Genomic DNA, 25,659 nt, shown 5'->3' on the forward strand with positions numbered 1-25,659 from the left:
GGGGGGTTGCCGGAGGAGCATCTTGGCCCACGGCACCCGGGTGAGCCCAGGGCGGGAGCTGGCGCGAGGGGAGGCTGATTTGGGGTGGGGGCCGTAAGGTGGGAAGCAGTACAGCAGAGACGCCGTCCCCAGGGAAACGTGAGGACCACACAGAGGGAGTGTGGGCTCGCTGCCCCGGGTGAAGTCTCCCCGCGGCTGCCTGAGAGCGTCTTTGGGAGAGGACGGCGACCCTGTGCCTGTGGCGCGGTGATCCTGACCGCCACGGGATGTACAAACAAACGCGAGGAAGGGAGAGATTTAGGAAGAGTCAGACCTTTGGTTTATGGAAATGGGGCAAGAGTCCACGGGCCCACCTTTTCATTCAGACTATTTCCTCAATCAATAAATAACCACGTACTGTTCCATTCTTTGGGGTGTTGTTTTCCATATATTTCTGGAAACGTCTGACATTGGTCTGTACTTTCGGGGGCTACTTGCCTCCAGAGCGCTTCATTTTGTACAGAATTTCGGCAACACGGGACCTCAAGACCCATTGGCCACGTCCTCCATTGCAACCGAAACGTAGTAAGTGAAGCTTACGGTTAACTTATCTATATAGGTATTTATTTCTTTTAAATCTGAACTTGGTCTGAAGGATTTCTTCAAGCAGTCTTATTACTAATTTTATAGCGCTCCCCAGAACGAGGGCCATGAACTGCAAGTTCGAGATTTTTCTCTAGCGAAATGAATCTTCTCATTCCCCCTCGAACCGAGCAAGTCTGTGTGTGTGGTTCAGGTGTGGGTTTTAGATGATCAGTAACTCTTTCCTGAGAGACTCTTTTCAACGTCTTAAAATTTTGTCCATAGTCGTCTTCAGTGAATAGCAAATGTGGTCAAGTGATCTTCGTGGAAGCTCGTCAGGATGAAATCTCTAGAACACTCCCGAGGAGGGCGTCTGAGCCAGCACTGAAGGTCAGTGCCTTCAGCAGAAGGTCCCGTGTGGGGCTCTGACCTGCTGTGCTGCCTTGGACCAAACAGCGAGCCTCTCTGCCTCGGTCTCTTCTCTGAACAGGTTGACCCATTCCTGTTTACTTTAAGGCAGGAGCTCTTACTCTGGCTTCCGTGAACTTGGGCCGGGAACATGCGTGCTCGTTGTTGTCGCGAGTCGGTGTCTACCAGCCCCCTCCCCGTTCTTTTCCTTACGAGACAGACATAATGATGTCGCGGCAGGAGTCAACCCTGCCCGAGCCCCTGTTGGCAACTTTTTAAAGGTTTCACTTTCGTTCCCGTCAGCGGCCACGGTGTTATATTCGTCTCAGGTGTGCGACGTAGTGACCCAGCACTTGGTGTCCACCCGGTGCTCCTGGCCAGCGCATCCTTAGTCCCCGTCGCCTGTCTCCCCCCGCCCCCCCCCTCCCGCCCACCTCCCCTCTGGTGACCGTCAGTGTGTGCTCTGTAGTGAAGAGTCTGTTTCCTGGTTTGTCTGCCTCTCTTTTGTCTCCCTGCTCATTTGCTTTGTTCCTTCAATTCCAAATATGAGGGAAATCCTGTGGCATTGGTCCTTCTCGACTCCTTTCGCTCAGCCTTATCCTCTCTAGCTGCCTTTTGCCAACCGAAACCACAGATATTTTCTTATCTGCTATAGTCGTCGCAGATACGGCAGATCATCATTTCGGCCCGTCGCTACTTAATTTTTTTTTTTAACGTTTGCTTATTTATTTTGAGAGAGAGAGAGAGAGAGCATGAGCAAGGGAGGGGCAGAGAGAGAGAGAGAGAGAGACAGAATCCCAAGCAGGCTCCGCGCCATCAGCACAGAGCCCGATGCGGGGCTCAAACCCACAAACCATGAGCCCATGGCCCGAGCCAAAATCAAGAGTTGGAGGCCTAACCCACTGAGCCACCCAGGTGCCCTTGAGAGACGGACACTTAGCTGACTGAGCCACCCGCGTGCCCTCGCCCATCACTACTTTAAAATCATTGATTCAACCTGTGACTAGACTACGTCTAACACATTAGTACAGAAACACATCACAGTTAAAATATATTTTGTAAGTATTTTAATCCGATTGTGTTTCTTGTCACCTTGCACATTTTATTTTGTGCATGGATCTATCTATCTGTCTATACACACACGCGCACACACACACGTATCCGTCTAAGAAGGGCGTTGCCAAAGGCTTCCCAAGGCTGCCAGAAGGCTCCATGCCATCCGAAGAGGTTAGGAAGCCCTGCTTTAGAGAGACGTTGAGGCGAAACGAACGTTTACCAAAGGGCCAGCAGAACAGTGTCATTACCATGGGGAACAATCAATGAAGTAGCTCCAAGGAGAGGAGGCTGACCTTGGGGCATCACCTCAATTATTAGTATTCAGGGCAGACAGTCCCTCAGGATGGTTTTGGGGCCACACCACCTGGCCGAGCCTGGCCTCCGTGACCCCGCAAGTGGATGTCAACGCCCCCGGCCCCGAGCTCAGCCCCGCATGTTGGGGCCACGTGCTCTGCCCCTCCTGGACACATATTTCCCCGTCCCGATCTCTAGGGGAGATGTCACCGCGGACAAGCGCGCGTCCGAGCAGCAGCTGGGCTGACGCTGGGGCCCTGTTCCCCGTGCAGCAAATTTCCGTCCCGACGCTCCGTGCACAGGGCTTCTGGGGGCCCTCGAGGCACCGAGCCCAGAAGCCCCGTCCTCCCGCCGTCATGCTCTCACGTCGGCACCCGCGGGACCTCGGGGACTGTCCTGTCCAACCAGTCCATCTCGGGGGCCTCCTTCACCGTGTCGGAGGGGGCCCCCCGCTGGAGGCGGGCCGGTGCAGCAGCCAGGACACTGGGGCCTTCGAACCTGGTCACCCGTGTTTCTCCAGACCCCGGCTTCGTCATCTGCTCGGTGGAGACGAGATTGTATTTCCACGCGCGGCGGTGGGAGGGTGATGTGAAACGGTGCCCGTGGAAGGGACTAAAGCCACGCTCACGTGCGTCGCCAGCACAGCTGTTACTGGAGCCGTGGAGGGCTCCCGAGGGCCCCGACGACCGGGCGGGCTCACCCTGTGGCTTGGGCACCACGCCGGGGACGTCTGCCGGGCGGGCTCCGCGCTGCCCCAGGGTCTCCTGTCCTTGCACCGGAGACGGGGAGTTTCCCAAACAGGAGAGGACCGTTTGGACCCCTCACCCACGGGGGGTGCCCAGTCGGGAGGGCAGGCGCTGTTCTCGACTCTGATGGCACCGCTGGGGACGTGGGGCCACGGGCCCCCGAGACCTCCCTGCGGCAGCGAGGAACCCAGCCGAGGCCGGCGGCAGCCAGGGAGAATCCGCCGAAGATCCAGCTACCGAGATTCACCTCCGCCTCGTTCCCACTAGTCAAACACTGAAAATGGTCTAAATGGTCCTAACGTAGGAGGCCCGTTACATACAAGTAGACATTCTGCAGCCGCGACAACTTACGTGGCAGGAGGACATTGAACAACAGGAGAAGAAACTCCTACCACTTTGAGGGGAAAGGCCGGGTCAGAGAACACAGGTGACACACTCAACTCCCCCCGGCCCCCCCCCCACACGTGTGTGCACACCCATATATGATGCAAACAGTTATCTTGGTGATGGGACTTGAGGACTTTTATTTTAAAAAAAAAATTTTTTTTAACGTTTTTATTTATTTTTGAGACCGGGAGAGACAGAGCATGAACAGGGGAGGGTCAGAGAGAGGGAGACACAGAATCTGAAACAGGCTCCAGGCTCTGAGCTGTCCGCACAGAGCCCGACGTGGGGCTCGAACTCACGGACCTCGAGATCATGACCGGAGCCAGTCGGACGCTTAGCCGACTGAGCCACCCAGGCGCCCCTAATTAATTTTTGGAGGAGGGGGAAGGGTGGAGGGACAGGTAGGGAGGGAGGGAGAGAGAGAGAGAGAGAGAGAGAGAGAATCTCAAGTAGGCTCCACACTCAGTGCAGAGCCTGGGGCTCGATCCCATAACTCTGGGATTGTGACTTTAACCAAAATCAAGAGTCAGACGCACAACTACCTGAGCCACCCAGGTGCCCGGAGAACATTGTCATTTTCTTCTTTTTGAAGAAGTACATGTATTTCTTCTTACCCATAAGGAAAAAAATGTAGGGTTTTTGCGTGTGTGTTTTTCATTTTGCTTTGTCTGGTGTTAAGGGAATCCAAGCTGCAGAGACTGGGGTGCCTCGTGTGCAGTCCCGCAGACTGAAGGGACCCTGGCCACCCGCCCGTCCAGGGCCCAGCTTGCTCTGCCCTGAGCGGCACCTGCTGAGTGTTTGGAGGGCCAAGGGATCCCCCAGTGTGGCGCCTGAGCCCCCGACTTGCCCTGCCTCCAGGAGGAACAGGGCCCGGGGCACTTGGCGACCTGGAACGGGGTCTTCGGAGGACAATGGGGGAGAAAGACCAGTGAGGTCCACTCAGTGGACTGGAGCCCGAGCGGGGCGGCCGGCGGGTAAACCCACCGAAGTCGCACGGTCACCTCGACAAACGGTCCCCGGCCGAGCAGGGTCCCTCAATTCCTACCTCGTTTTGGAGACTCCCTGCACCAGGCTTTCAGAGGGAAGGTGACCAGCAGGCAAACCGATCACAGGCACTTAAATAAATGAAAACTCTAGAGAGATCCAAGGGATTCCTTCTGCTCTCCACCGCCCTGACCACCCGCCCCCTACTGTGAGAGCCAATAAAAATTAAATGCTTTCCACTCTACTGAAAATTAGCAAAAGTAGATGAACTACGTCTACAACACAAGTTTGTGTTTAGCTTGAAGTTCAGGTAACGTCCACGCTCCGAGCCGGCCCTGGCAGGTGACCGGGTGACACAGGTCCTGCAGGAGGGGGGCTCCGGGTGTGGCCAGCCAAGCACAGTGGAGGTGGGGGGGCGGGGTGGGGGGCACACATGGCCCACCGTTCTTGCCAGTGAGCCTGCAGAACCGCGAGCTGACCCAGGGCGGTCATCCTCTGTCTCGGCCGGGATCACAGCGACCTGGGAGACACCCCCCTACCCCACCGAGGTGCCCTCTAGGGGCACCGAGGGACCACCCAGCCGCTCTGACCCCCACGGTCTCTGTGCCTCTCCCCTTTCAGCGCAGGAGACCCTGGGAGCCTCTGCACTCCTCTCCCCGCTGACTCCTTCCTCCCCCCAGCAGGGAACACATCCCCCGGTCCCTGTCCTCTCCTCCACAGCGTCCACGTTAGCATTTCTTCCCACCACCTGCCCCTGCGGGGGTCTCTTCTGGGCCTGCTTGTCCCACCACTGACCTGGAAAGCAGTGGTGGCCCCCGGAGGAGGTGGCCCTTTTGAGACGAAGACGAGGACCCCGGTCCCCGTCCAGCACGCAGAGGGCACCAGCGTTCACGTCGAGGCCTCCGGCGAGGCCTCCCCACGGCCCCCCTTCCCGTGGAAAAGTCCCAAATTGAATGTAGAGGGGGCCCCGGCCACCGCCCCTCCGCCTCTCACCGTGGGGCCTTACAACGCACAGGCGTCTGCTGAAACGTGGGCCAGCAAGAGTAGTCGTCAAGGGGGGACAGTTACTGTGGGGGCGCGGGCTTTCGGGGGCACCCTTGGCCCCACGCGGGCAGTGCCGAAGCTGCGTGACGTGGTCCAGCGCTTTCCCGGGGGGCCTGCCAGGAAGGGGCTCTGGCTGAGAAGTTTCTCCGGTTTGGGCCCATGGCTGGCTCTGAGCTGCGACACGCGGCCGGACTCAGGGGGCCCCCTGAGGGAGGAGCCGTGCGCTGGGCCGGTGCTGCCCGGGTTCCCCTCAGCGAGACCACAAACGGGAGGCAGCCAGTGCTTTGTCTGAGCCTGACGGGCTGACCGTGGTGTTTGGGCCTCTGGGATCCAGGACGGGGGCGGCCGGGCTCAAGGGCACTGGCTGTCAGAGCAAGGCCGCAGGACGGCCCTGGACAAAGGGCTCCCCACCTGGGCCGGCGTCCCGCACCTGCCCCGAGGGGCTCGGCCCGGGGCAGCCAGAGCCGCGGGTGTGGGTCACACAGCTGCACCCCCAGGGGCTGGGGGGGGGGGGGGCTCTGGCCCTGAGTCATCGGGTCACCGTGTGGTTACTTAACACTGGGTCCATGAGTGAGAGAACACTTCCCTGTTTGGTGATGGGCTGTACGAACTAGAAGAACAAAGGCTTTGCTAGACTTAGACACTCAGTCATCGAGTAGAAGGAAAAGCATCTCTTAATATATATATATATATATATATATATATGTATGAACGTATTCCTTTCCTTCTGTGGTATTCAAAGCACCACACCCAACAGGTGGACAGTCAGCCCTGACCAGCGCTGCTCCAAACGGACTCCATCTTCCTGCAGAAGGGACCCGCGACAGCCCTGGTCCACGGACACAGGGCCACGGAGCTCCCTGCAGCGCCGTGACAAAGAATCTCAACACGACTGTAGACCGTGCAGGGGCGGCGAGAGCAGAGCCCCCAGCCAGGCGCTTTGCAGTCTGGAAGTTGTCCAGGTTTCGGTGTCCACAAAGTATGCAAAATGTAGCTAATTCCCACCATTTGGGGTATTGCTAAAAAAAAAAAATCCACTCAAGTGACCCTTTAATCTTAGAGCATTAATATTTAATCACAGCTCTGATTGCATATAAGGGCAGTTCAAGGGCATATTTTCACCTTAAGGTCTAATAATTTAATAACACTTATTGAACCTGCATTTGTATTAGACCTCACTCTGTTTTAATACCATGTTGCTTTAAATAGGGTCCATTTTTAATGGGGACCGAATAGTCTATTTTTTGGTTCTGTGCTTTCTTCTACAAACCACAGGGCATGAAGGTGCTTAATCAGTGCGCTTTGATGAAGAACAACAAAGCCATAAAGATCGTTTCTATCAGACAATGAAAACCACCTGATTGAAATCTTCTCTCCCTCTGTTGACAGTGGTGTCACTTCAAGGATTGTCATCGCCCTTTCTCGGCCGGTATCAGAGAATACGCTGTAGAGAAAGTCCCACTTGTTCGGAAAGCGGCTTTGAGGCGAACCCTTAATCTAAAATGTCAGGACTACATTCTCTCCCTTCAGGTACCAGCCTCGCTCGTCGTGCAGTTCGAAATCGGGATTAATATTTTAACTTCTCACTTACGGGATCTTTCCGAGTCAGAGCCAGGCTTAATTAGCCGACATTGGGCATCCGGTGTCCCATTATGGAACTTGCATTCCTTAGATATTGGTTCGTTTATGCTCCCGGAGGAGGAGGCAGCTCCTCTCTGTCCGCTCCGAGGAAGGCGTGTGCGCCTCGAGTGGTATCTTAGCTCAGCCAAGTGCGCGGTGCAGCTTCCACTGTGGTTTGGGGGCACGTGGCGCTCTCTCTCCTATTTAATCGCTAGCCTCGCTGTCCCGGCCTCCACTCTGTGCCGTTACGTTTTGGGGGATACGATGTTGGCCCGCGGGTGGTCCAATAAAATCCGTGTTCCGTACTAATGAGCCATATTGCAGTTCCGACATATTTCCGGTGTAACCTCATAGCTTGTTTCCCAAGCTTCTTAACAGATGGCATGTGTTTTGTAAATATCTCGCTGCCGTGAGACAGGATATTTTTGTCAGCTGACTTCCCCCTGCCCAGACGACAGGCCCACCTTTGTGCGTGGGACGGTATGCCTGCACCTAAGTTTCCGCTCTGAACCCTCAGAGAACCCAGAAGGGCACGCACCTGTGGCTGATGCCACAGACTCGTCTACAAACTGTCCCCAGGAAGCCAAGCCGGATTTTCAGGTGACGTCCCTACAGACAGATGCGTTGCTATTACGGTCACTGTAAGCACCATCTCTGTGGAGAAGGGCAGATCCTGAAAACGGACAGAACGAGTGGGTCACTCCTCCTCAGCAAACCCACGTTCGGGGGCCAAGGGGCGGGAAGGACAAGTCCGGAGACGACATCATCATCTGTCCGTTGCACCTCTTCTGAGGTGACTTATGGGCGATGTAGGTCTATGATTCCATATTTCAATGTTACGTACCTCATTCGATCTTTTGTCTGTGTAGTTCCTTGCCCTGGAACAGTGATTCCGCGGACTGTAAGGAATGTAGCAGGGGGCATTAAGACCTGGGCAGAAAATCATAACAAAACACACACTCGTATGTAACAGGTATCGTGACAATTTGCCACCAGTGCATTGTGGGATAGAACGGCGCAAAACGCCATTGAGTGGGTTTCCAGATTTGAGATGAGCTCATAGTTTTGTATCAGATTTTAACACAGGCCACAAAATCACATCAAAGAATGGCTTTTTCCCATATGCCATTGTAACCTGAATTTTAAGGTTGAAAGCTTCAACTTTTCCATGTAGCTAAAGCTACCACCTACGTGGATAAATATCAACCTGAGCAGAGAAACAGGTAGAAGAAATAACAAATATAAACAGCTACTGACTCTATTTTTTAGGGCTTGTCTTAGTAAATAAAGTATTGATCCCTCCCATCTGGGACTCTGGCTCAATTCCACTTTTCAGTCCTCAGTGAAATGGATTCAGTGGCCTGGGCTTCTTCTTAGCAAATGGTAATCCACATAACAGAATATAAACCGCTCATCTTGGCCAGCCTGGTTCCTCTCCAGGAGAACAGGTGCGCAGGATCTTCTGCAGAGACCCAAAGAGCCGGTCTCACAAAAACACAACTCGAAACCCCTGCCTCCAACACGTCTACTCTCCGCAGTATTTTCATAAGCATCACACGCCCCACCCCCCACCTTTTTTTTCCCTCCAGGAATTTCCCTGACCTAGAATTAGGTTGCTTTTCACGGACTCTAAGAAACTTTTGTGCCACGCTCTGGGTGCTGACTCTTTCTTTTCCCCCCAGGCTTTTTGCTGTCTTTGGTTTTGGTCAATCAACGTCATTAAAAAGGCAGGAGTGTGGTTCAGAGGGTCGCTAAAGCAACCCACTGCTCTGTCTCATTATTGCTCATTAGCAAACGCAGCACAACTTGACCGTGCCCCACAGGGAACCCCAGAATATCCCCAGCCCAAAGATGCAGGGGGTTTGCGTCTACCCCTCAAGCGGACGTTTAATCGGTAACTTCACAAAGCCAAAATATTTACACGGGTTTAGCAAGTTGGATCCGGAAAAAAACTTTCTGGAAGGAAAAAGTACATAGAAGTCGTGGGGCATTGGGGCGCCTGGGTGGCGCAGTCGGTTAAGCGTCCGACTTCGGCCAGGTCACGATCTCGCGGTCCGTGAGTTCGAGCCCCGCGTCGGGCTCTGGGCTGATGGCTCGGAGCCTGGAGCCTGTTTCCGATTCTGTGTCTCCCTCTCTCTCTGCCCCTCCCCCGTTCATGCTCTGTCTCTCTCTGTCCCAAAAATAAATAAAAAACGTTGAAAAAAAAAATTAAAAAAAAAAAAAAAGAAGTCGTGGGGCATCAAAAGTCTTGTAAGAGACGAGCCTATTTTTTACCGGGAAATAAGAAAAAAACTGAAAAGCCGTATTCGGCGGAACCTTAGATGTGCGCCATCAGAGGCAAGATGAGTGGTTCGCGCCAGTCAAAGCAAAAGCATCCACACCCACGAGGGACACCCATCGGGGACAGAAGGCACACCTCTTGTGTTCGTGCGGGTTGGAAACGGGAGCCCCAATTCTCCTGAGCGGCGCCATCAGCACTGGCCGCGTCTGTCTCTGAGAATTTGTAGCGACCGCCAGGGAGGTGGAGACAATGCCACACGATCACAGAGTTCCCGTGTCACTGGGCACTTCCTGCCAGGGCCTCTGCCATGTGCTCAGCAAGGAATCGAGTCCCCGGGCAGCACACTTACCAACAAGGCCCACGTTAGGGAAACGTTTATGACTATGTGAGATGCTGAACGAATCTTAAGTAGGTAGGCTTACACACGGATGTACGGGCTGCGCTTTAAACAACACTTTCGCTACCTGACTGCAATACGGTGCTACTTATTCTGAAATCCTCTTTCCGTGTTGTGTCAGCTGTGGTGCAGGCTCGCTGGGCTACACTGGGCAGGGTCTAGACTCGCAGCCAGCTGCCGGCACGTCCAACCACCACGTGCCTTTCCGCTTCCCCCAGTAAATAAGTGGTGTGAACTTACGACAAGAAGTGGGGAGGAAGAAGGAAAAAAGTGGAAACCGCTTCTCCTTAATTTTGGTAAATTTTCCTAAGTTCCAGAATTGTCTCTTCCCAAAGCATCAGCTGAGCGGTTTAAACAGCGTGATTTCCAGGCAATGACGTAACACACGGCGGACGGTTTTTGCTCTCTGGGGGCAGACTTTATATCACCCTGCCTAGTAAATTCTCACCACCAACAATGAGCATCTCTTCTTCAGAATAAGGTACAGCATATGCCCCGGGATCGGCAACGATTACAGTCAGATGTCACTGACTGTAGGTTTAACGAAGACAATGAAATATCCAAGCCTAGCACTAGGACGACTACGTTCTGGTATTCAGTGGGGTCAAAAGTAATTTTTCATCCGGTCCCACCTCCCCTCTGTCTCCACACCTACAAACACACCCAAATGGGAGGACAATAGATTAGTTAGTGGTAAAATACACACACTAAGCGTTAGCTGAAAGTCTTTTCAGAGACGCACACGCACGACAGAGTTTGCGGCAAAACAAAACACGGTCACTGGTGCCATCTTTGAGGAACACACAAGATAACAGTACAGTGACTTTCTGACTCATCTGGATTAACAAGGTATGCGGAAGAAAGGCCACCATATTGCTTGCGAGAAAAGCGTTCATTATTTTTTCACACATTCCGTTACATTTTAGAGATTAATACGTTTTAAACTGAAAGTTTCTGGAACTTTGTATCTCCTTCCTGATGGAAAGAAATTTTGTGTCTTTAATCGATCACCTTATAGAACCCAGAAGACATAATCTGGAATTTGTGGCAATATACTTTCTTACCTTCATGACCAATCAAGCATTTAAGAACTCAAATCATGCTCTTTCTCATCAACTAGAACATTATACTTGTAGACGTGCATAAGATATTGTGTATGTTATCAAATCCTTATTTCATTTATGAAATGCCTTCCGTTTTTTCTTCCTGGGCACTTAAACGCTTCACTCCTGACCCTGTCTGTATCCGAATCCACAAGGGTAATTTGTTTTATGCAGTCCTCAACTTCCCCTATCCAAAGAATCGGGTCTGTTGCGACACCAAACAACAGATTTTCAACACAATGTCACACGTGCGACAACACCGTATAAACGAGACACGTGAACTTTGTTTTCGTGAGGAAACGTGAAGATAGGAACACGGACGTTGACCTGTGGGCTGTGACTTTCCTCCTCAGTAACCGGTAGAGGTGCCATCCAGGAGCTCTGCGAGGTTAGCAGAGGCTCCACAGAGATCTGGAAAAAAAAAAAAAAAAAAAAAAAAAACCAAGAAAAGTCACATAGCATCACTAACCCATCTCACACCAGCGCGTGAGTCACGGACTTTCTGCAAGAAACACAGTTTTGAGGGAAGCACGTTTTAAAAACTTTTTTATCATGGAAATTTTCAAACACACACACCTCCTCCCCGGTACCCCAAACGTGGCCTCCACACCTGCCAAGGCTCTGTTACCTTTGCTGCCGTCCTCCAGCATTTTTTCCCGGAGTATTTTAAAACCAAAGCCCAGGGAGCGTGTCACTTTGCCCACGGCCTTGGGGGTGTTTAAGAAATGCCTTAAATAGAGGCGCAGCACGCTTGGCATTTAACCCACGGAGCAGAGAGGCAAGGAGGGGGCTCTGAGACGCTCCACTTTGCCAACTGGAAGCAATTAACGTCCGCCCCCTCCAGAAAGGCTACGATTCTTTTTACTCCATAATTTATCAAAAACAGGAAAAAGACGAGGTTTTGAAAGTAATTATTTTGTGTAATATAAGTCAACACCCCCGTTCGCGTAGGGCAGTCTGCACGAAGAGGTAAAAATGCTTTTTCTTTAGACGGAAGCCGAACATCTCAAGGTACCTGGTCCTTTACTCCATAGGTCGCATTCACAAGGATCACGCGTCAGATTCCTCAGTCTCACGTTTTCAGGGTTAAGATTTAGGAGCGGAGCGGAAGTGACACGTACCCAGAATATATTCGTGTATTCACATGTAGGCCCTCACGCTCCAGCTAATGAACGCCTCCACAAAACTAAGAGGATCCACCCATTCCCAACCCAGAGTGGTACACCCTCCACCATCCGTGGGACACAGCTGCCCTTTCAATCATGACCTTCTATCTTATTCCGATTTTAAAGCATCATTTGGACTTCGAGACGTTAAACTGACGATGTGGCCGGGGTAAGTGCCACAAAATATTCCACCAGGAAGATCGAATACACTCACTCCTCTTTTTTTGCCTGGGGAAAAACGACGACGACGACAGATTGTCTATCAGGTAGTCCCATTACTCCGTCTCACACCCCAAGAGCAGGATGTATTTGACGCCTTTCCTTTTATGCGGCGCAGATCGGTGAAGAGGCATCCACAGACCCGTCTGCGATGCCGTCGTCTTTCACCGAGGTTTTCTTGATTCGTTCAAGGCAGGGTGCACACGTTCACGAAAACCTCACTGACGGGGCCTTTTTAAATCCAAACGGTCATCGAGAATGTAACATGCGTTTTCTCCATGGTCCCCCACGTACTGGTCTGCACACGGGGAGTAAACTGGACAGTCCTGTTAGGGTCCAGCGTCAATGAACTTGATGGGAAGAAGGTTTCACAACGTACACACGTATCAGATCGCCACGGTGCACATGTGAAACGCCTTACGGTTTTATACGTCCATCAAAGCCCAATAAAGCTGAGGCTTTAAAATCCGTGAACGTGCTTTCTTGTGCTCCTACGTAATTACCAAGAAGAAGGTGAAACGATCTACCCTCGAGAGAGAGAAAAGCAAAATTCATATATATACACATATGACACACACGTGTGCACGCAGGCACACGCACGTATAGGTGAAGTGTATACAAAGTGTAAAAAGGGGCCGCCCTTCCGATTAAACATCTAGTTCTAGAACCACCTATTTAAAAAAAACCGATCTCCCTAAAAGCAGAACGTACACACTCCAGCAGCCGTCAGTGCAGCGCCTTGGACACAGCACGCTCTGCCTTGGGGGACGGTCACCGGTGAATGCGGCCTCGCGGCCTCCAGCACACAAGACACACACACACACACACACACACACACACACACACACGGCCCTGTCTTTAAAACATTTTAAATCACAGAGCTCAATCGTAGCAAAGTTTTGGACAACAGCGCGGGAGTATTTCTACAACATGAGAGTGTCACCTTTTCCACGGGAATCCGAAAGCCTCCCAACCTGTGAAAACACATGCTTCTTTGTCGCCGTGGTCACCGAGGGCGAATGTCCTCACTGACGCGTGGCTTTCGGTTTTCTGGCGATAATTTTTAAGTGTGAAAAAGGCGACCTCGTTACGTGGCGCTAACTTACTTCGACGGCGGGGACTTTGGGCTGGGAGGGAGTCTAGCCTCTTTGTAAGGTGACCGTGTTCTCACTTTTTAATTTACGGATGGTTTACAACAGCCATGAGGATGCTTCACGGGGAAACACGACCCTGAAAAGGCTCGCTACCTTGCGGCCACGAGGCGGTGGCCCACCTTGTACTCTCAGCAGCTCGGAGGGGCTGGCGCTTTACAGTGGAAATACTTCACCAGTTTCTAAACAACCAAATGCTATTAAGACTCCGTAAGCTAAGGTTTTCTTTCCTGCGTAAATCTTAGGGTTTTGCCTTACACTCACGCTTTCTCGGGGCTAACGTAATTCTCAGTTCCAGGGACCAGTATGCAGAAGCAATGAAAAGGCAGTCACTATTATTAAAATTAAGTCAAACTGCTGCATTGAGGAAGAGGGTCTGTCCCCAGAATCTTGTCATTATTTGGGGCCACCGCTGCCAGGAAGAGTTGGTGAAACTTTCTCAGGCCCTTCTGTGAGGTCCAAACAGGTGTTTAGAGAGCAAACTACTGGCCCTCGCCATAGGTGATTGTGACAAGTCCACACCCTCTGTGACAGAAAAATAGGAAAACAGGTATTTCCAATAGCACGCATCCCATTTTTGCTCGTATCTTCGAGCACGTGCCCATCTCTGAATCGTTCGCAAAACTTCGAAAACATCGAGACTACTTTCTTTGGAAAATCGTGGCTACGCACTTACTGATGGGAGGCTCACAAAAGCAACCTTTCGTGTCTGAGCTCAGTGAGACGGCTCTCCGGGCCCTGAGCAGTCCCGAGTGTCTCCTTCTACGGTACTCTTCAAACCCCCAACCAAACCTGGATCATCTTTATTATTATTTTTTTTCAAGCTGGATTTTAAAAAGAAAACAACCCCATTATCTACTCAAAGGAAGAAAACTTCTTCCTGTTGATGTGGCTTTGTCACTTTCTCGTTTAATAACCTTTGATGACAGAAAACGTTTCTCCACAGATGGGCAGTAACTCTTATTTCAAGGACTGGGGCGCTAAATTTGATACTGTGGAGGAAGGTACGTTAGGCTTTATTAGAAACAAAAAAATTTTTTTAAGATATCCCGGGAAAGAAACTTGAAAAAAAAAAAAAAAACCCAGCACCCCTCGCAAATCGGCAAACAAAAAAAGCTTTTAAAGTCTCGTACTAAATAAAGATCCCGCCTGCTATCAGTTTAGGTTCCAGGCGAGTCATAAAGAGATTCTCCTTCCTGGTCCAGGAGGGAGAGAGAACCCAACCTCTCCGAGTCTGCAAACTGGAAAGAGAAAGTGCTTTGGACCCCGCCGGTTCTGATGGGCCTGTGTCCCCTTTACCATCTTGAGACTTCCTTGCAAACGCAGAAGAAAGCCAGCGCCCACGGAAGAGCCACCTAGCCCCGTGGTTTTGTTTATTTGTCTTCTCTCACATGGGGTCTTTCTGACTCAGTGCGGAGCCGGTGGTGGTGGTGGTGGCGGCGGGGAGGCAGCGAGGGCGGTTTGAAAAAAAGATGCTGCCGCGCCGGGTGAGGGGGGTGGGCGAGCGGAAGACACATGTTACATCAGACACAGTACCTGCTTTCTCACTGCACAGCTTGTCAGCGAGGTCGTGTGCCTCCTGGGCGATAAGTGAGAATATCTCGTCTTCATGCTCCTCTATAATAGCTTCGCACTGCGGAAACGTAATAACAACATATGTGGCTACATCCGCGCGCACGGGGCTCTCGTGAGAAGGACGCACCAACATTTTATTAGCTAAAAACAGAAAACCGTGTTACCACCGTGGCCCGTTTTCATCAGCCCCTTTGCTTTCGGGACCTCACTGCCTCGGATGGAGCCTCGTCCCCAAACGTTAATTGCGTCATTTTCCTGGGACTTAACTAACCGATTAGTCGTGTTGAAAGACGAGGGTGAGGAGGAAAGCGGTTCTTTGTATCTGTGCCTCTTCGTTACATTGGAATGCGAAGAAAAGGAAGAAAGGGGTCTCCTAGGTAGAGCTGGGGAGTCTTAGCTTTCTGGTTTTGTTTGGGTTTTCCAGACTCCTTCAAAGAACCCGGCTCCTGGAGACGCTTAAACCAGTTTCCCTCAGATTTAACATAACAATCCATTTTGTGGTTTTAAAACAGAGTCTGAAGTGTGAAAACAATTAAGCTTTCTCAGCAATCAAAACAAACCTCGTCGGTTTCACTGTGGGTAACATGCTTGGCAGTGACTTGGCCAAGTTTCTTTTCAAACCATCTAGCGCTCCGTTGATAATTTCACTTTGCTTCTAGCCCCAAATCTCACTTTTCAGAGAAGAGGGAGCCCAAAGGCGCCTGGGGCATTAAAAAAATCTTAAATTCTAACTGAAGGACGCGTCTGTGCTAAAGACCCACAGGGTTACAGCTCCTGGAACCGTGAAGCTACAAGAGGGCATTCGCTCGAGACTTGGCAAAGCACAGTCCAAGTTCATTCAGCAAGACTTTAAAAATTTTCAATGGCATTTACAAATATGTAAATTCCACCATAACGTGTTTATTTAAAACCTGTGAAATACAAGCACACGTACTCATCGCAATTCCTGTTCCAGGGTACTTTTACCTTGGAGTTATTGCCTTTACTTTTTAATTAAAATGAAATCTCCAGAAGTCAGCTAAAGCCCCTGTTTCGGGGCGTCAGCATGCCTGGCATTTCGGCCAGTGTGTGAACTTAATACATTTTTTAAACAGGCTTTCCCATCACTTGGTCTGATTCAACAGCGTTAAGTAAAGCGAAATATATTGGAATCTATTTTGCCAGGCACATTCTAGCAAGCCAGAGGCCAGCATTCACTTAAAATAAACACCACACCGGACAGGAGTTTGGCATTAAGCCAACTATCATACCTAAGCCTTTGTTTAACTTAGTTTGTGCTAAAATACTTGAATTAACTCGGGAAGGAAATTCTCTGTCTTCTGTGAAGCCTGAAGGGGGAGAAGAAAAAAAAAAAAAAGATGTCTGTCACTCTTCCTCTATCATTTGCTATAAATATTTGAAAACGACATTCATTCTAATTTGGATTTTAACCTAGGAGCCACCAGCCCTGATTCCTTCCGTGGGAACCTGGAAGAGACCTGCCTCGGCAAGGGGGGGCCACTGAGACCCCTCTCTGAGCCCCACGGGGGCAGAGCAGGCGCGACCCTCGGCTTCAAGTCGCTGGGAGCTACAACAGCACTTTCTGCAAAACACCGCCTGTCTGCACAGCCCCGTGAGGTGTCTCAAAGGCAACTTCCCAAACGCATGGTCAACACTGACGCCGCCGCGGGACCACAGAGCAGCCAGATAACCTTTTAACGTTCAAGGTCTGGACACTCAACCACAACCCAAGCAAACGGCCAAAAAGAATACCCCAAATGGTGTTCCTGGCGCGTGGGATTCACCTGCGAAGAACGGGAGCTTACCGCGAATTTCAAAGGTCTGTAAGCATCAGAATAAAAATGGAATTTTTTAAATTCTTTGTACATTCTGTCTCCTTTCCTTGGAGCAAATCTCTTAAACTTCTTCTCCCGAGTCACGGAATCTTCTTCCAGCTGGTAGTGGTTCATCCGCTCGCACACTTGGTCCAACAGGTCTGTTAGGAAAACCTCCGAGTGGGCTAGGGGGGTCTGTGGAGACAAGCAGGGCAGGAGACCTGCCTTAACGTCCACGCGGTCTTAGCAGATCGTGCGCCGGACGCATCCGGAGCCGCGCGCCACCCCCAGGAACGCCGGGAGGCATGACCTTCCTCGCACAATGTGCTTGCGGTTAGGTTACTTACAGAACGTGAGAAGTTCGCTTACACTGTGCTTTTGGAAAGGGGCGGGTGTTCGAAAGTGGACGGGAAGAAAACCCCTAGATTGGAACTGGAAAGTGCACTTACACAGGTAGTCCTTTTTCAAAGTCATTGCACACGCAGAATACGGCACCGAGGACAGAAAATGGCTGTGATTATTTACTAGCCGGAGAGAGGGAGGGAGGGGAGGGGGAGGGGCGGAGGGGGAGGGGGAGCACAAGAGGGGGACCGGGAGGGAGGCAGAGACCGCGGGCCAGCGCGCCGCGTCCTTCTGGACGGGTCGGGCCGAGCCGACAGTGGCGCCCGCGGGCGCCGGTGGGGGAGGGGGGGACAGGGGCGCGCGGGACGGCCACGGGCGCGGGCTCGGGGAACAGCTGGCGCCCGTCTCCGCGCGCCCCTGTCCCTCCGGAATGCGGCGAGGATTCAGGGGACGCCCCCCCCCCACTCCGGCCACCACCTCCGCCCCGCGCGGGGGTCAAAGAGCACCCCTCGCCCCTGGTAACCGACACAAAACCTCGGGGCCCGTCTAGACGGGTCAAGGTGCAGGATGCCGCGTCCCCGCGGCTCCTTCCGGAAGGGGGCGGGGACCCGCCAAGGGCGCCGCGGACGCGCCGCGCCCGGGCCTCCCCGGGCTTTCTCCCTCTCCACCCTCCGCTGATCAAAGTAGGAAGTTTGCGTGACAACCGTGGTGAAAGGGGCTGAATCGCAAATGAACTCGATTTCGGCGATGTTGATCTAGCCGGCCTCCATTGTCCCCTTTCAGGCGCAGTGTGAACCCTTCCGGTGCCGGCGACCGCGCGGCGGCGAGGCGCGCGCTCCGGGCGCACAAAGGGTCCCCGCGCCTCCCGCCCCCGGGCCGGCGTCCCCGCCGCCCCCGGGGTCCGCGAGCAGTGCGCGCGGTGGGACACAGGCCTGCGGGAGCCGGGGCAGCAAGAGAGCCGAAGACAACCGCCGCCGCCGATGGGCGCCCAGCTGCCCCCGCCGTGTGCGCGGTAACGGGGTCCCCGCCTCTCCCCCAAAACCCGGTTCCAGGCGCATTCTTTCCAGGCCCGGGCGCTCCCTTTTGCAACGAAACCGCTTACTCAACTGGATTAAACCACAACGGTTATCCATTCACTAAAATAGCCAGTTTTTAAAAACTCACGAGTGTGGTTTGTTGTTGTTGTTGTTTTCGGGTCTACAGTGAAAAGACCCTAAAGGTGGTGGCTTGAAGTGCATTCCAAATACAAGCTGCATTTTACTTACACTTTTAAGTATGCCAATCAAGCCCTGTAAGTTGTAAAAACAAAACAAAACAAAAAGCACAGCAGTGCGTGGGTTAAGGAACAAACTGAAAATCCGTTTTATTAACCACAGGCGCTGAGGATTAAATCTGTATTGGGTCTGCACGTTATAAAACACAGAGGCAAATTCTTAATTACAGTTAATCAAGCAGATCATTAGCTGCGTGATTATGGGGTGGTTTTTTTTTTGCCTGCCACGCGTGTGGTTTAAGTGTATTTCCTTATCTGGTACGTTTGAGATACCTTCATGGTACTTTCTGGATGTTAGCAAAGCAGGTTTTCACTTTACAGTGATGAGTGCACGCTTTCACTTAAAAAAGCTAAGTGAAACCCGGAAAGGCACTCTCTGTCCCCTCGGGCCCCCACCTTCCCCAGCGGAAAAGTAAACAGGGTGGGGGTGGTCGTCACCGGAGGGCAGAGGTTCGAGTCTGGGAGACTTTGGGGGAACACTCAGCGCCGCCTTGACGGATCCCAGTACTTTCCGCTGACTGGGGACGCTCTCGAAAATGTTTTTTAAATCTGACCGCACCCACCCAGCCGTGTGCAGAAACTGCCCACCGTCTCGCCTGAGCAGATCAGACGCCAGCGACCGAAAGGCCTCCTCAACTTACTTTGGAGGGGTTTTTGATTTGTTTCCCGGGGCTGGCACTATTTTAGAACAGTCCCCACTTTACAACTTTCCCCAAAACGGGATTTTTTTTTCCAGTTTTCAAAGTGTCATGCTATACATTTGAATATACTGATATGGTACTGTTTTAACACACATATGTTATATCAAGAGATCAACACGTGAATTTTGTTGATTTTATGAGTCTGAAGGCAAACGGGTTTGTGTGTGTGTGTGTGTGTGTGTGTGTGTGTGTGTGTGTGTTTTCCCATCATTAGCTGGCTCTTTTGAGTAAACATTCTTTAATAGGAGGAAGTGTTTGCCTGCCGATAGCTCAGAAAATGCTTCCTCACAATCTCCGCTAAAAACAGGTAAAGGAAAAACACCCAACGTGAACTTACTAGATCTGTTTTCAGAAGACTAAGAGAAAAAAAAGGATTTTAAAATCTCAATCAAAGCATCCGGCTTTGTGAGAAAATGGTAAAGATGTCTAAGCATCGCTGCTCTTTGCACATTGACGACGACGCACACGATTGGAGTTTAAAATGATTCCACTTAGCTGAACTGCCTTCAGTAAATTTAAAGACTGTTCACAGAATAATCTGGCCTTTTTCTCCCCTCAGAGTGTTTTGATTATAAGAGTGCAATAAGTGTTGAGACGAGTGGAATAAAACAAAGTCTTTCTTTCTATACTATGAAGATTTTGAATAGTACTTGTCAATAAAGCAATTCCTATTGTAATCTTAGGGGAGGGTGGCCTCCACCCCGGAAGGACTGTCTCAGAGATAGTAACCTCATTACAATATGAATGAAAAAGGCCGCCAGCATTGTATCGGGAGAAAACCGATGCACGGGCACCCGGTTTTCTTATCAGCCGTTACTTTTACGCAGGCACTCACTTGGGATCCGTTATACATATAAAAGCGATCCGTTATAACTTCATCGCTATCTCAGAGCGCGCTGGTCAAAGTAAATCCTAACTTTTGCTCTTCTGAAACCTACCTGCCCCTCTGGATCCTGCTACGTAGATAGAGTGTCTACTTTTCTTTTTTCCCCTCAAGGCTTATTCTGACCATGTGCTTATTCTGTGAGCAATGAAAGGGAGGGGGGGCGGAGGGAAGTACCCATATCCCAACGTGAAAGCGGGAAAAAAGTCTCTGGAAGTTTTGGGTCTGGAACGCCGGAGTGTGGGGTTCATTCCAGACCCCGTGAGCCACATTCCTAACGGTTCCAGGGCGCCTCCGTGCGCGTTCATTACTGTGTCTCTGTTAATCTTGTAGCAAATTTCTTGCTTGATAGCTATCACAATTAGGCAGGAACACAATTATGTTACGGCGCACGATTGGACGTGGAAATGCCCTTGTGCTCTGTCTGTGGTTTTCATAACAGTCTGGCAATCTCAAATAAATCTCACTTATCTTTATCGTTATCTTGAGTGTTCCTCAGATATGAACCCAGGACTTAACCTGCTTAGCGACTGATAATTGATTTCACATTGTTGCAAAGATTCCCCTTCTGGAGGTTTAGTTAATGTCGAAATTTTAATTGCACTCTGGCAAATATTGCATCTGGCTTAATCACTAACTTTCCATCCATAAAAATATTGAAATCGCTTCTGATATTAGTTAAAAGTCAATATTTAGAAGTGAAAATTCAAGCCTCCTTTGCTCTAGGCGACAACAGGGTAAGCATACATTCGGAAACTTGTAAGATGATGAGATATATAATTAGCTTTTATGTTAATTGACTGTTATGAGTTTGTTGTAGGACAATTCTTCATATAATATGCAGATAGCATGGGCTGTTTAGTTTTATTAGACAATATAATTAGAAAGCTAAAGGAGCTCATTTCGATGAGGAATAATAGAAGCTGATAAATTTCCCAGTGTTCTGTGTATCAGAAGTGAATTCCATCTGGATTTAATCAATAACAGAGATTTCAAGTAGCCTTTGTTTAGAGAACTGAAGCCAGCCCACAGATAACAGAACTAATATAGTTTTTCCAGTTACCATCAATTCACTGTTAAAACAGGTGAATTTCTACAATCAATAAAACCTTGGGGACAAAACTACAAAGATTTCGGCACAGTTTATCACAGAGACACAGTAAATTTACGCAAATAACATCACAATTTTACCTTCCGCAACTTGAATAAGGAAAAGAGTCTTTCCTATTCTTACTTATGGACATATTGTGTTATATCAAGTATATGTTCAGGTTGTGAGGAAAATAGAAAGAATGAAATAAGAACATTTTGATTCGGGGGTAAATTTTCCTACAATTCAAAACTGCTCTAGTTTCGATCACATTTTTTTTTTTTTTAATTCTGGAGCCTTTTTCCAACTTACCAGGGATAAAAAAGAATCAGAGAAAAATTGCATAATGCATCATCATTGATGAACTCCAAATGGGGTCATCAAACACAATTTGACCTTTTCCTGAAGTTTAAAAAAGCTCTGCTTTCATTGGCAAATGCAAAATTGGCCCTGCCACTTGGTTTCCTACCCTAAAAAAGTCTTCCACCAAAAACTTTAATTTTCAAATATTTTAGGTAAAGTGAAAACAAAATGCACTTATCCATATGAAAATGTCACAACTTTTCAATCTTTTAAACAAATCAGCCCTTCCCACAGTGGAGCCGTGCCCTCCGCCGGCGTGCCCCGGAAGGATTTTGCAGATTAAAAAGCAAAACAAAAAAAAAGTGAATGGAAAAGTGCATGAAAGGAGACGGGAGCACCGTGGCGTTCCTAGAGTAAGATGCGAATCTGTCCATTCATGCCACGAATCCCGGTCCGTCTCCGTGCCAGGTCATTCACGAGGCTTGGAGGGGGCCTCCTCTGTGGTTCTGAATAAAAACGAAGGTACTTGGGGGAGCCTGTGTGCCCGGGAGAGGCCCAGCGAACGCTAGCGAACTGTGATGTGACTCCTCGTCTGTCGGCAGAGCTGAAGGTCACATAAATGCAGAATCGGTGCTCCTGGTTTACAGTTTTCCGCCCTCCCCCCAAGTCTGCATCCCTCACTACCTTGTCACGGAAAACAGGAAGGGATTGAGTGGTTGTGTTTCTGAGCACCGTCACGCAAGGGAAAAGGTGAGACCCCACGTTTGTGGGATGTAGGGCGGCATTTCCCAGCTTTGTGGGCAAACGGTAGCAGTTCCTTAGAAAGCGGTGGCGGGCTCAGGGGAGGAGGGACGGAGAAATGGGACCACGAGAACCTGAGTTGATCCGTGTCCACAGATGTGGACACGCCCACGCACACACAGTGGTTTCCACGGACCAGAAAGACAGCGCTGTTTTCCTTTAAAACCATTTTTAATAGGAAAAGTAACATAGTCATTTGATTGGGGGAAAAAAAAAACATTCAAAAGGAACAAAAGGGCAGAGTAAAGAGTGAGGCTGATACCCGGGACCCTACGGCCCAGCTCTCCCCCGGGGCCAGGAACCTTCCCCCTGCACATCCATGTGAATGTGCCTGCACGTGTGTGTGTCTGTGTGTGTCACGAGCATTTGTGAGCACCCCTGTCCCCTTGGTACCCAGACTAGGGCACAGCGCTGGGCCTTGGTGACCCCATCCCCCCGCTCCTGGACTTGAGGGCACTGGAGCTTGGAGACCTCGCAGCCAACCCCCTTCTCGTCAGGGGAGGGGGCAGGCACAGAGTCGGGGGGACGGAGCCGGGGTCAGAACCCGGCCACGGGACGTGGTCAGCCAGTCCTCAGGGAAGCCTGTTCCCTAACCACCTTCAGCCGAAGCCACACGCCATGTCCTCCCCAGGTGACCAGGTAGGGGCACTCTTTGGGGCTCAGTTGTGTCCCCTAAATTCCTACGTTGAAGCCCCGACCCTCAGGACCTCACAACGTGGCCTTATTTGGAGACAGGACCTTCACAGAAGTCGTTAAGGTAAAATGAGGTCGCCAGGGTGGCCCCGATCCAGTGTGACCGGTGTCCCTATAAGAAGAAGAGGTCAGGACACAGACACACAGAGGGACGGCCACGTGAGGACACAAGACAGCCTTCCACACGATGGGGGGAGAGGCCTCGGGAAGAACCGGCCCTGCCCACACCTTGGTCTTGGACTTCCAGCCTCCAGAACTGTGAGATGCTACCCCGCCCCCCCCCATCTTCGGTACCTTGTGGTGGCGGCCTGACCCGCAAATACAGTCACAGACCATGAGGTCCCCACTGTGAAGTCCTGCTACAACACCCCAAGCCCATCAAACCGAAGATTTGCAGAGAGCTCGACGGGCTGACTACCGCAAGGAGGTCCTGGCTCTGAACAGCACGAGGTGCGCGCCCAGCGACCCCATCCCCCTCCGTCACGTCACGGCGCTGAGTGGGCAGGGCCCCCACACATCTCCCCTGCGTGGCCCGGCCAGCCACTGGCTTCTCCATTCTTCCAGGGTCCTGGCCTGGAAGGCTGGGACGAAAATAACACCCCGGCGGTGTCTCTGATCAGGTCAAGCGACTGGAGTGACATCCTCCCAGAGCCCAACAAATAAACGTAAAGAGCTGTGATTACTTTCCCTTCGACGGGTGCTGTCTGAGTCCGTCGACGTCTTGAGCGGGACGCCAACTTCAGGAGCGGAGACTGATTTCTGTGCTCTCCTTACTGTTGGGCTGGAGGGAGGGGGCCGAGTCCTTTAGGTGCGGAGGACGGGTGGGTGACCGCTCAGAATGTGAGGGCCGCCAGGATGGGCACCTAGACCCTTGGCGCTCAAGGGGTGGTCCAGCAGCACTGGTGTCCGGGGGCCCCCGTCCCACCCGGACCTGCTGGGTCCCGCTCAGCCCGGGGAAGGGCGTCTAGACCCTTGGCACTCAAGGCGTGGTCCTGGACCAGCAGCACAGGGAAGTTGAGGCCTCGCGGCTCAGAGTCCTGAGCACAGTGCCTGCGGTGGAGACAAACGTGTAGAGAGCTGCCCGAGCTGGCGTCAGAGAAGCCGGGCTTTTATTCACCTCTGCCGCGCTCCCCCTGGAGACTGGAGGGAGGGCCACGCGGTCAGCGGTCTGGCTACAAGGCGTGTCTCCAGAAACGCGGTGTGGGACCGCCTGAAAAAGGTGCCTCTGTCCTCAGGCCCAAATCGCACGCGGACAGCACCTCCGGGAGAGCCAAATGCACCCATTCTCTGGGCGAGGGCTGAATGTGATAAGGCACCGTCTTGCGGATTCGAAAACACGCTTCCAGACCCGAGCTCTTTCACCAAGAAACCGAGAGCGGCAAAAGGCGATGAAGGGTATCGGCTGATCCTTGGCGCCTGTCGTCCCGGCAGGACCTTTCATTATGTCACGGGGCTGAACGTTCTCCGGAACATCGCAGAGCTCGTTCTCTGAGCTCACGTGGCATGCTCTTTCTCTCACGCATTTCCAATCTTCCCTCTGTTCTCCAGACCCACCCCAGGCGGGTGAGCCGTGTGTCAAGACGGGCTCTGCTCCCGGGGGCTGGGAGCCGGAACGCACGACCTCCCGCTGGCCCGGGGCGCGGGAGGAAGGGTGGCGGCAGGAGAGAAGGCGCCCCAAGTGCGAGCCATCCGATGCAAGCGGCTTGGAAACACTGAGGGTGCTGCGTCCCCCTCCCCCCCCCCCCCCCCCGGACGCAGAAAGTTCCGTCTCCGAAACACCTGGTCTCTCCAGCAGCCATGCAGGGGGAGGTGACCGCCCGTGGTCTAGCCTAGACGCGAAGCCAGGGGGTCAAGAGGAAACCCCCCAAGGGTTTGAGGACACCACCAGGCCTCAGGGCCAGGAGGGATTCCCGCGTGTCTTTGCCGTTCTGGCGGCTCTCGGACGCCAGTCCTCTGCCATGTCTCTGGCCTGGAAAGAATGGGGCCAGCGTGTGAGACCAAACCCAGCCCGCCCCTGTGGCAGCGAAACGGAGGCGACTAGTGAACCCACTTGGTTCTCGTTAAAGAAAGCGCTTTTGTTGGCTTGGCTTGCTTTCCCTCCTTTGGCGATCCCCGAGCCTTCGTCAATCCACGTGCCCGCAAGGTAAACGTTCAGCAACACGCTTTTACTCGCGCCGTGGGACCCACGCGCGGCCGCAAACCCTGTCCCCCTCCGGCGCACACCGGCCCCGGCCGTAGCCCCGCTCTCGTGTCCCCGCTCAGGGACGGCAGAGCGTCCCGTGAGACCTTCCGGCCTGTCTCACGGCCCCTTGACCTTGGGACGCTGAGGGAACCACCAGCACTTGAAACATGACGAGTAACTCCTCCGCTCTGTGCTTCTGGATCCTTTTCTCAGGACGGGGTCCCAAACGTCAGGTAACGACGTCATCCTTGATACGCGTTTCCACGTGTTTCGGTCTCAACCCGGCCGCGTGTGGTCAGCACACTGAACCCAGCCGGGCTAATCACAGAAAGACGTCTCTAGAAATAAACTCTGAGCCAACTCGCCGGATTTCTCTGATGGCTTCCCTGAGGAGAGACGGCACCACAGGCTGCCCGCGTCCTGAGGGTCCTCTGGTCTCCCCTCTTCAGTCCAGCTTGAGAGCAGATGGTGGGGGACCCAGAGCTCAGATCCCTCCCCCTGCGGCAGGAGGCACGGACCCACGCTGGAGGCGGCCCTCAGAGCCGCAGTGACCGCCAGCTTCCGCACGACTTCTCGCGGCCACGG

General features: G+C 52.1%; 1 protein-coding gene and 1 long non-coding RNA gene across 3 annotated transcripts in view; one reads left to right on the forward strand and one right to left on the reverse strand.

Annotated features, from left to right (window-relative positions):
- Positions 1–16,848, forward strand: part of LOC125930331 (uncharacterized) — a 22,787-nt gene extending 5,939 nt beyond the window's left edge. The window contains exons 2-5 of the long non-coding RNA XR_007460153.1: positions 484–564; positions 847–951; positions 6,870–7,010; positions 16,428–16,848. This is a non-coding gene — a long non-coding RNA (uncharacterized LOC125930331). The remainder of the gene's footprint in view (positions 1–483; positions 565–846; positions 952–6,869; positions 7,011–16,427) is intronic.
- Positions 9,320–17,362, reverse strand: CNPY1 (canopy FGF signaling regulator 1). 2 transcript variants are annotated; one of them, XM_049642156.1, is made up of 4 exons: positions 17,256–17,362; positions 16,798–17,001; positions 14,954–15,050; positions 9,320–11,292 (listed from the first exon to the last, which is right to left on the reverse strand). In XM_049642156.1, exons 2-4 carry the CDS (start codon positions 16,939–16,941, stop codon positions 11,231–11,233), a joined length of 303 nt encoding a protein of 100 aa, XP_049498113.1. In that variant the 5' UTR covers positions 16,942–17,001; positions 17,256–17,362; the 3' UTR covers positions 9,320–11,230. The 2 variants fall into 2 exon arrangements, with proteins under 2 accessions (XP_049498113.1, XP_049498111.1); XM_049642154.1 differs by having other exon boundaries at positions 16,798–17,362.
- Between the last annotated feature and the right edge of the window lie 8,297 nt (positions 17,363–25,659).

The sequence above is a fragment of the Panthera uncia genome, chromosome A2, assembly GCF_023721935.1.
Source record: "Panthera uncia isolate 11264 chromosome A2, Puncia_PCG_1.0, whole genome shotgun sequence".
NCBI classification, from domain to species: Eukaryota; Metazoa; Chordata; class Mammalia; order Carnivora; family Felidae; genus Panthera; species Panthera uncia.

Coding starts and splice junctions, on each gene's coding strand:
- CNPY1 (XM_049642156.1), bottom strand. CDS start 16,941: ATGAACCACTACCAGCTGGAAGAAGATTCCGTGACTCGGGAGAAGAAG. Junction 15,051..16,797: donor ACAGACCTTTGAAATTCGCG/GTAAGCTCCCGT, acceptor ACGTTTCCGCAG/TGCGAAGCTATTATAGAGGA. Junction 11,293..14,953: donor GCTGTGCAGTGAGAAAGCAG/GTACTGTGTCTG, acceptor TTTTTTTTCCAG/ATCTCTGTGGAGCCTCTGCT.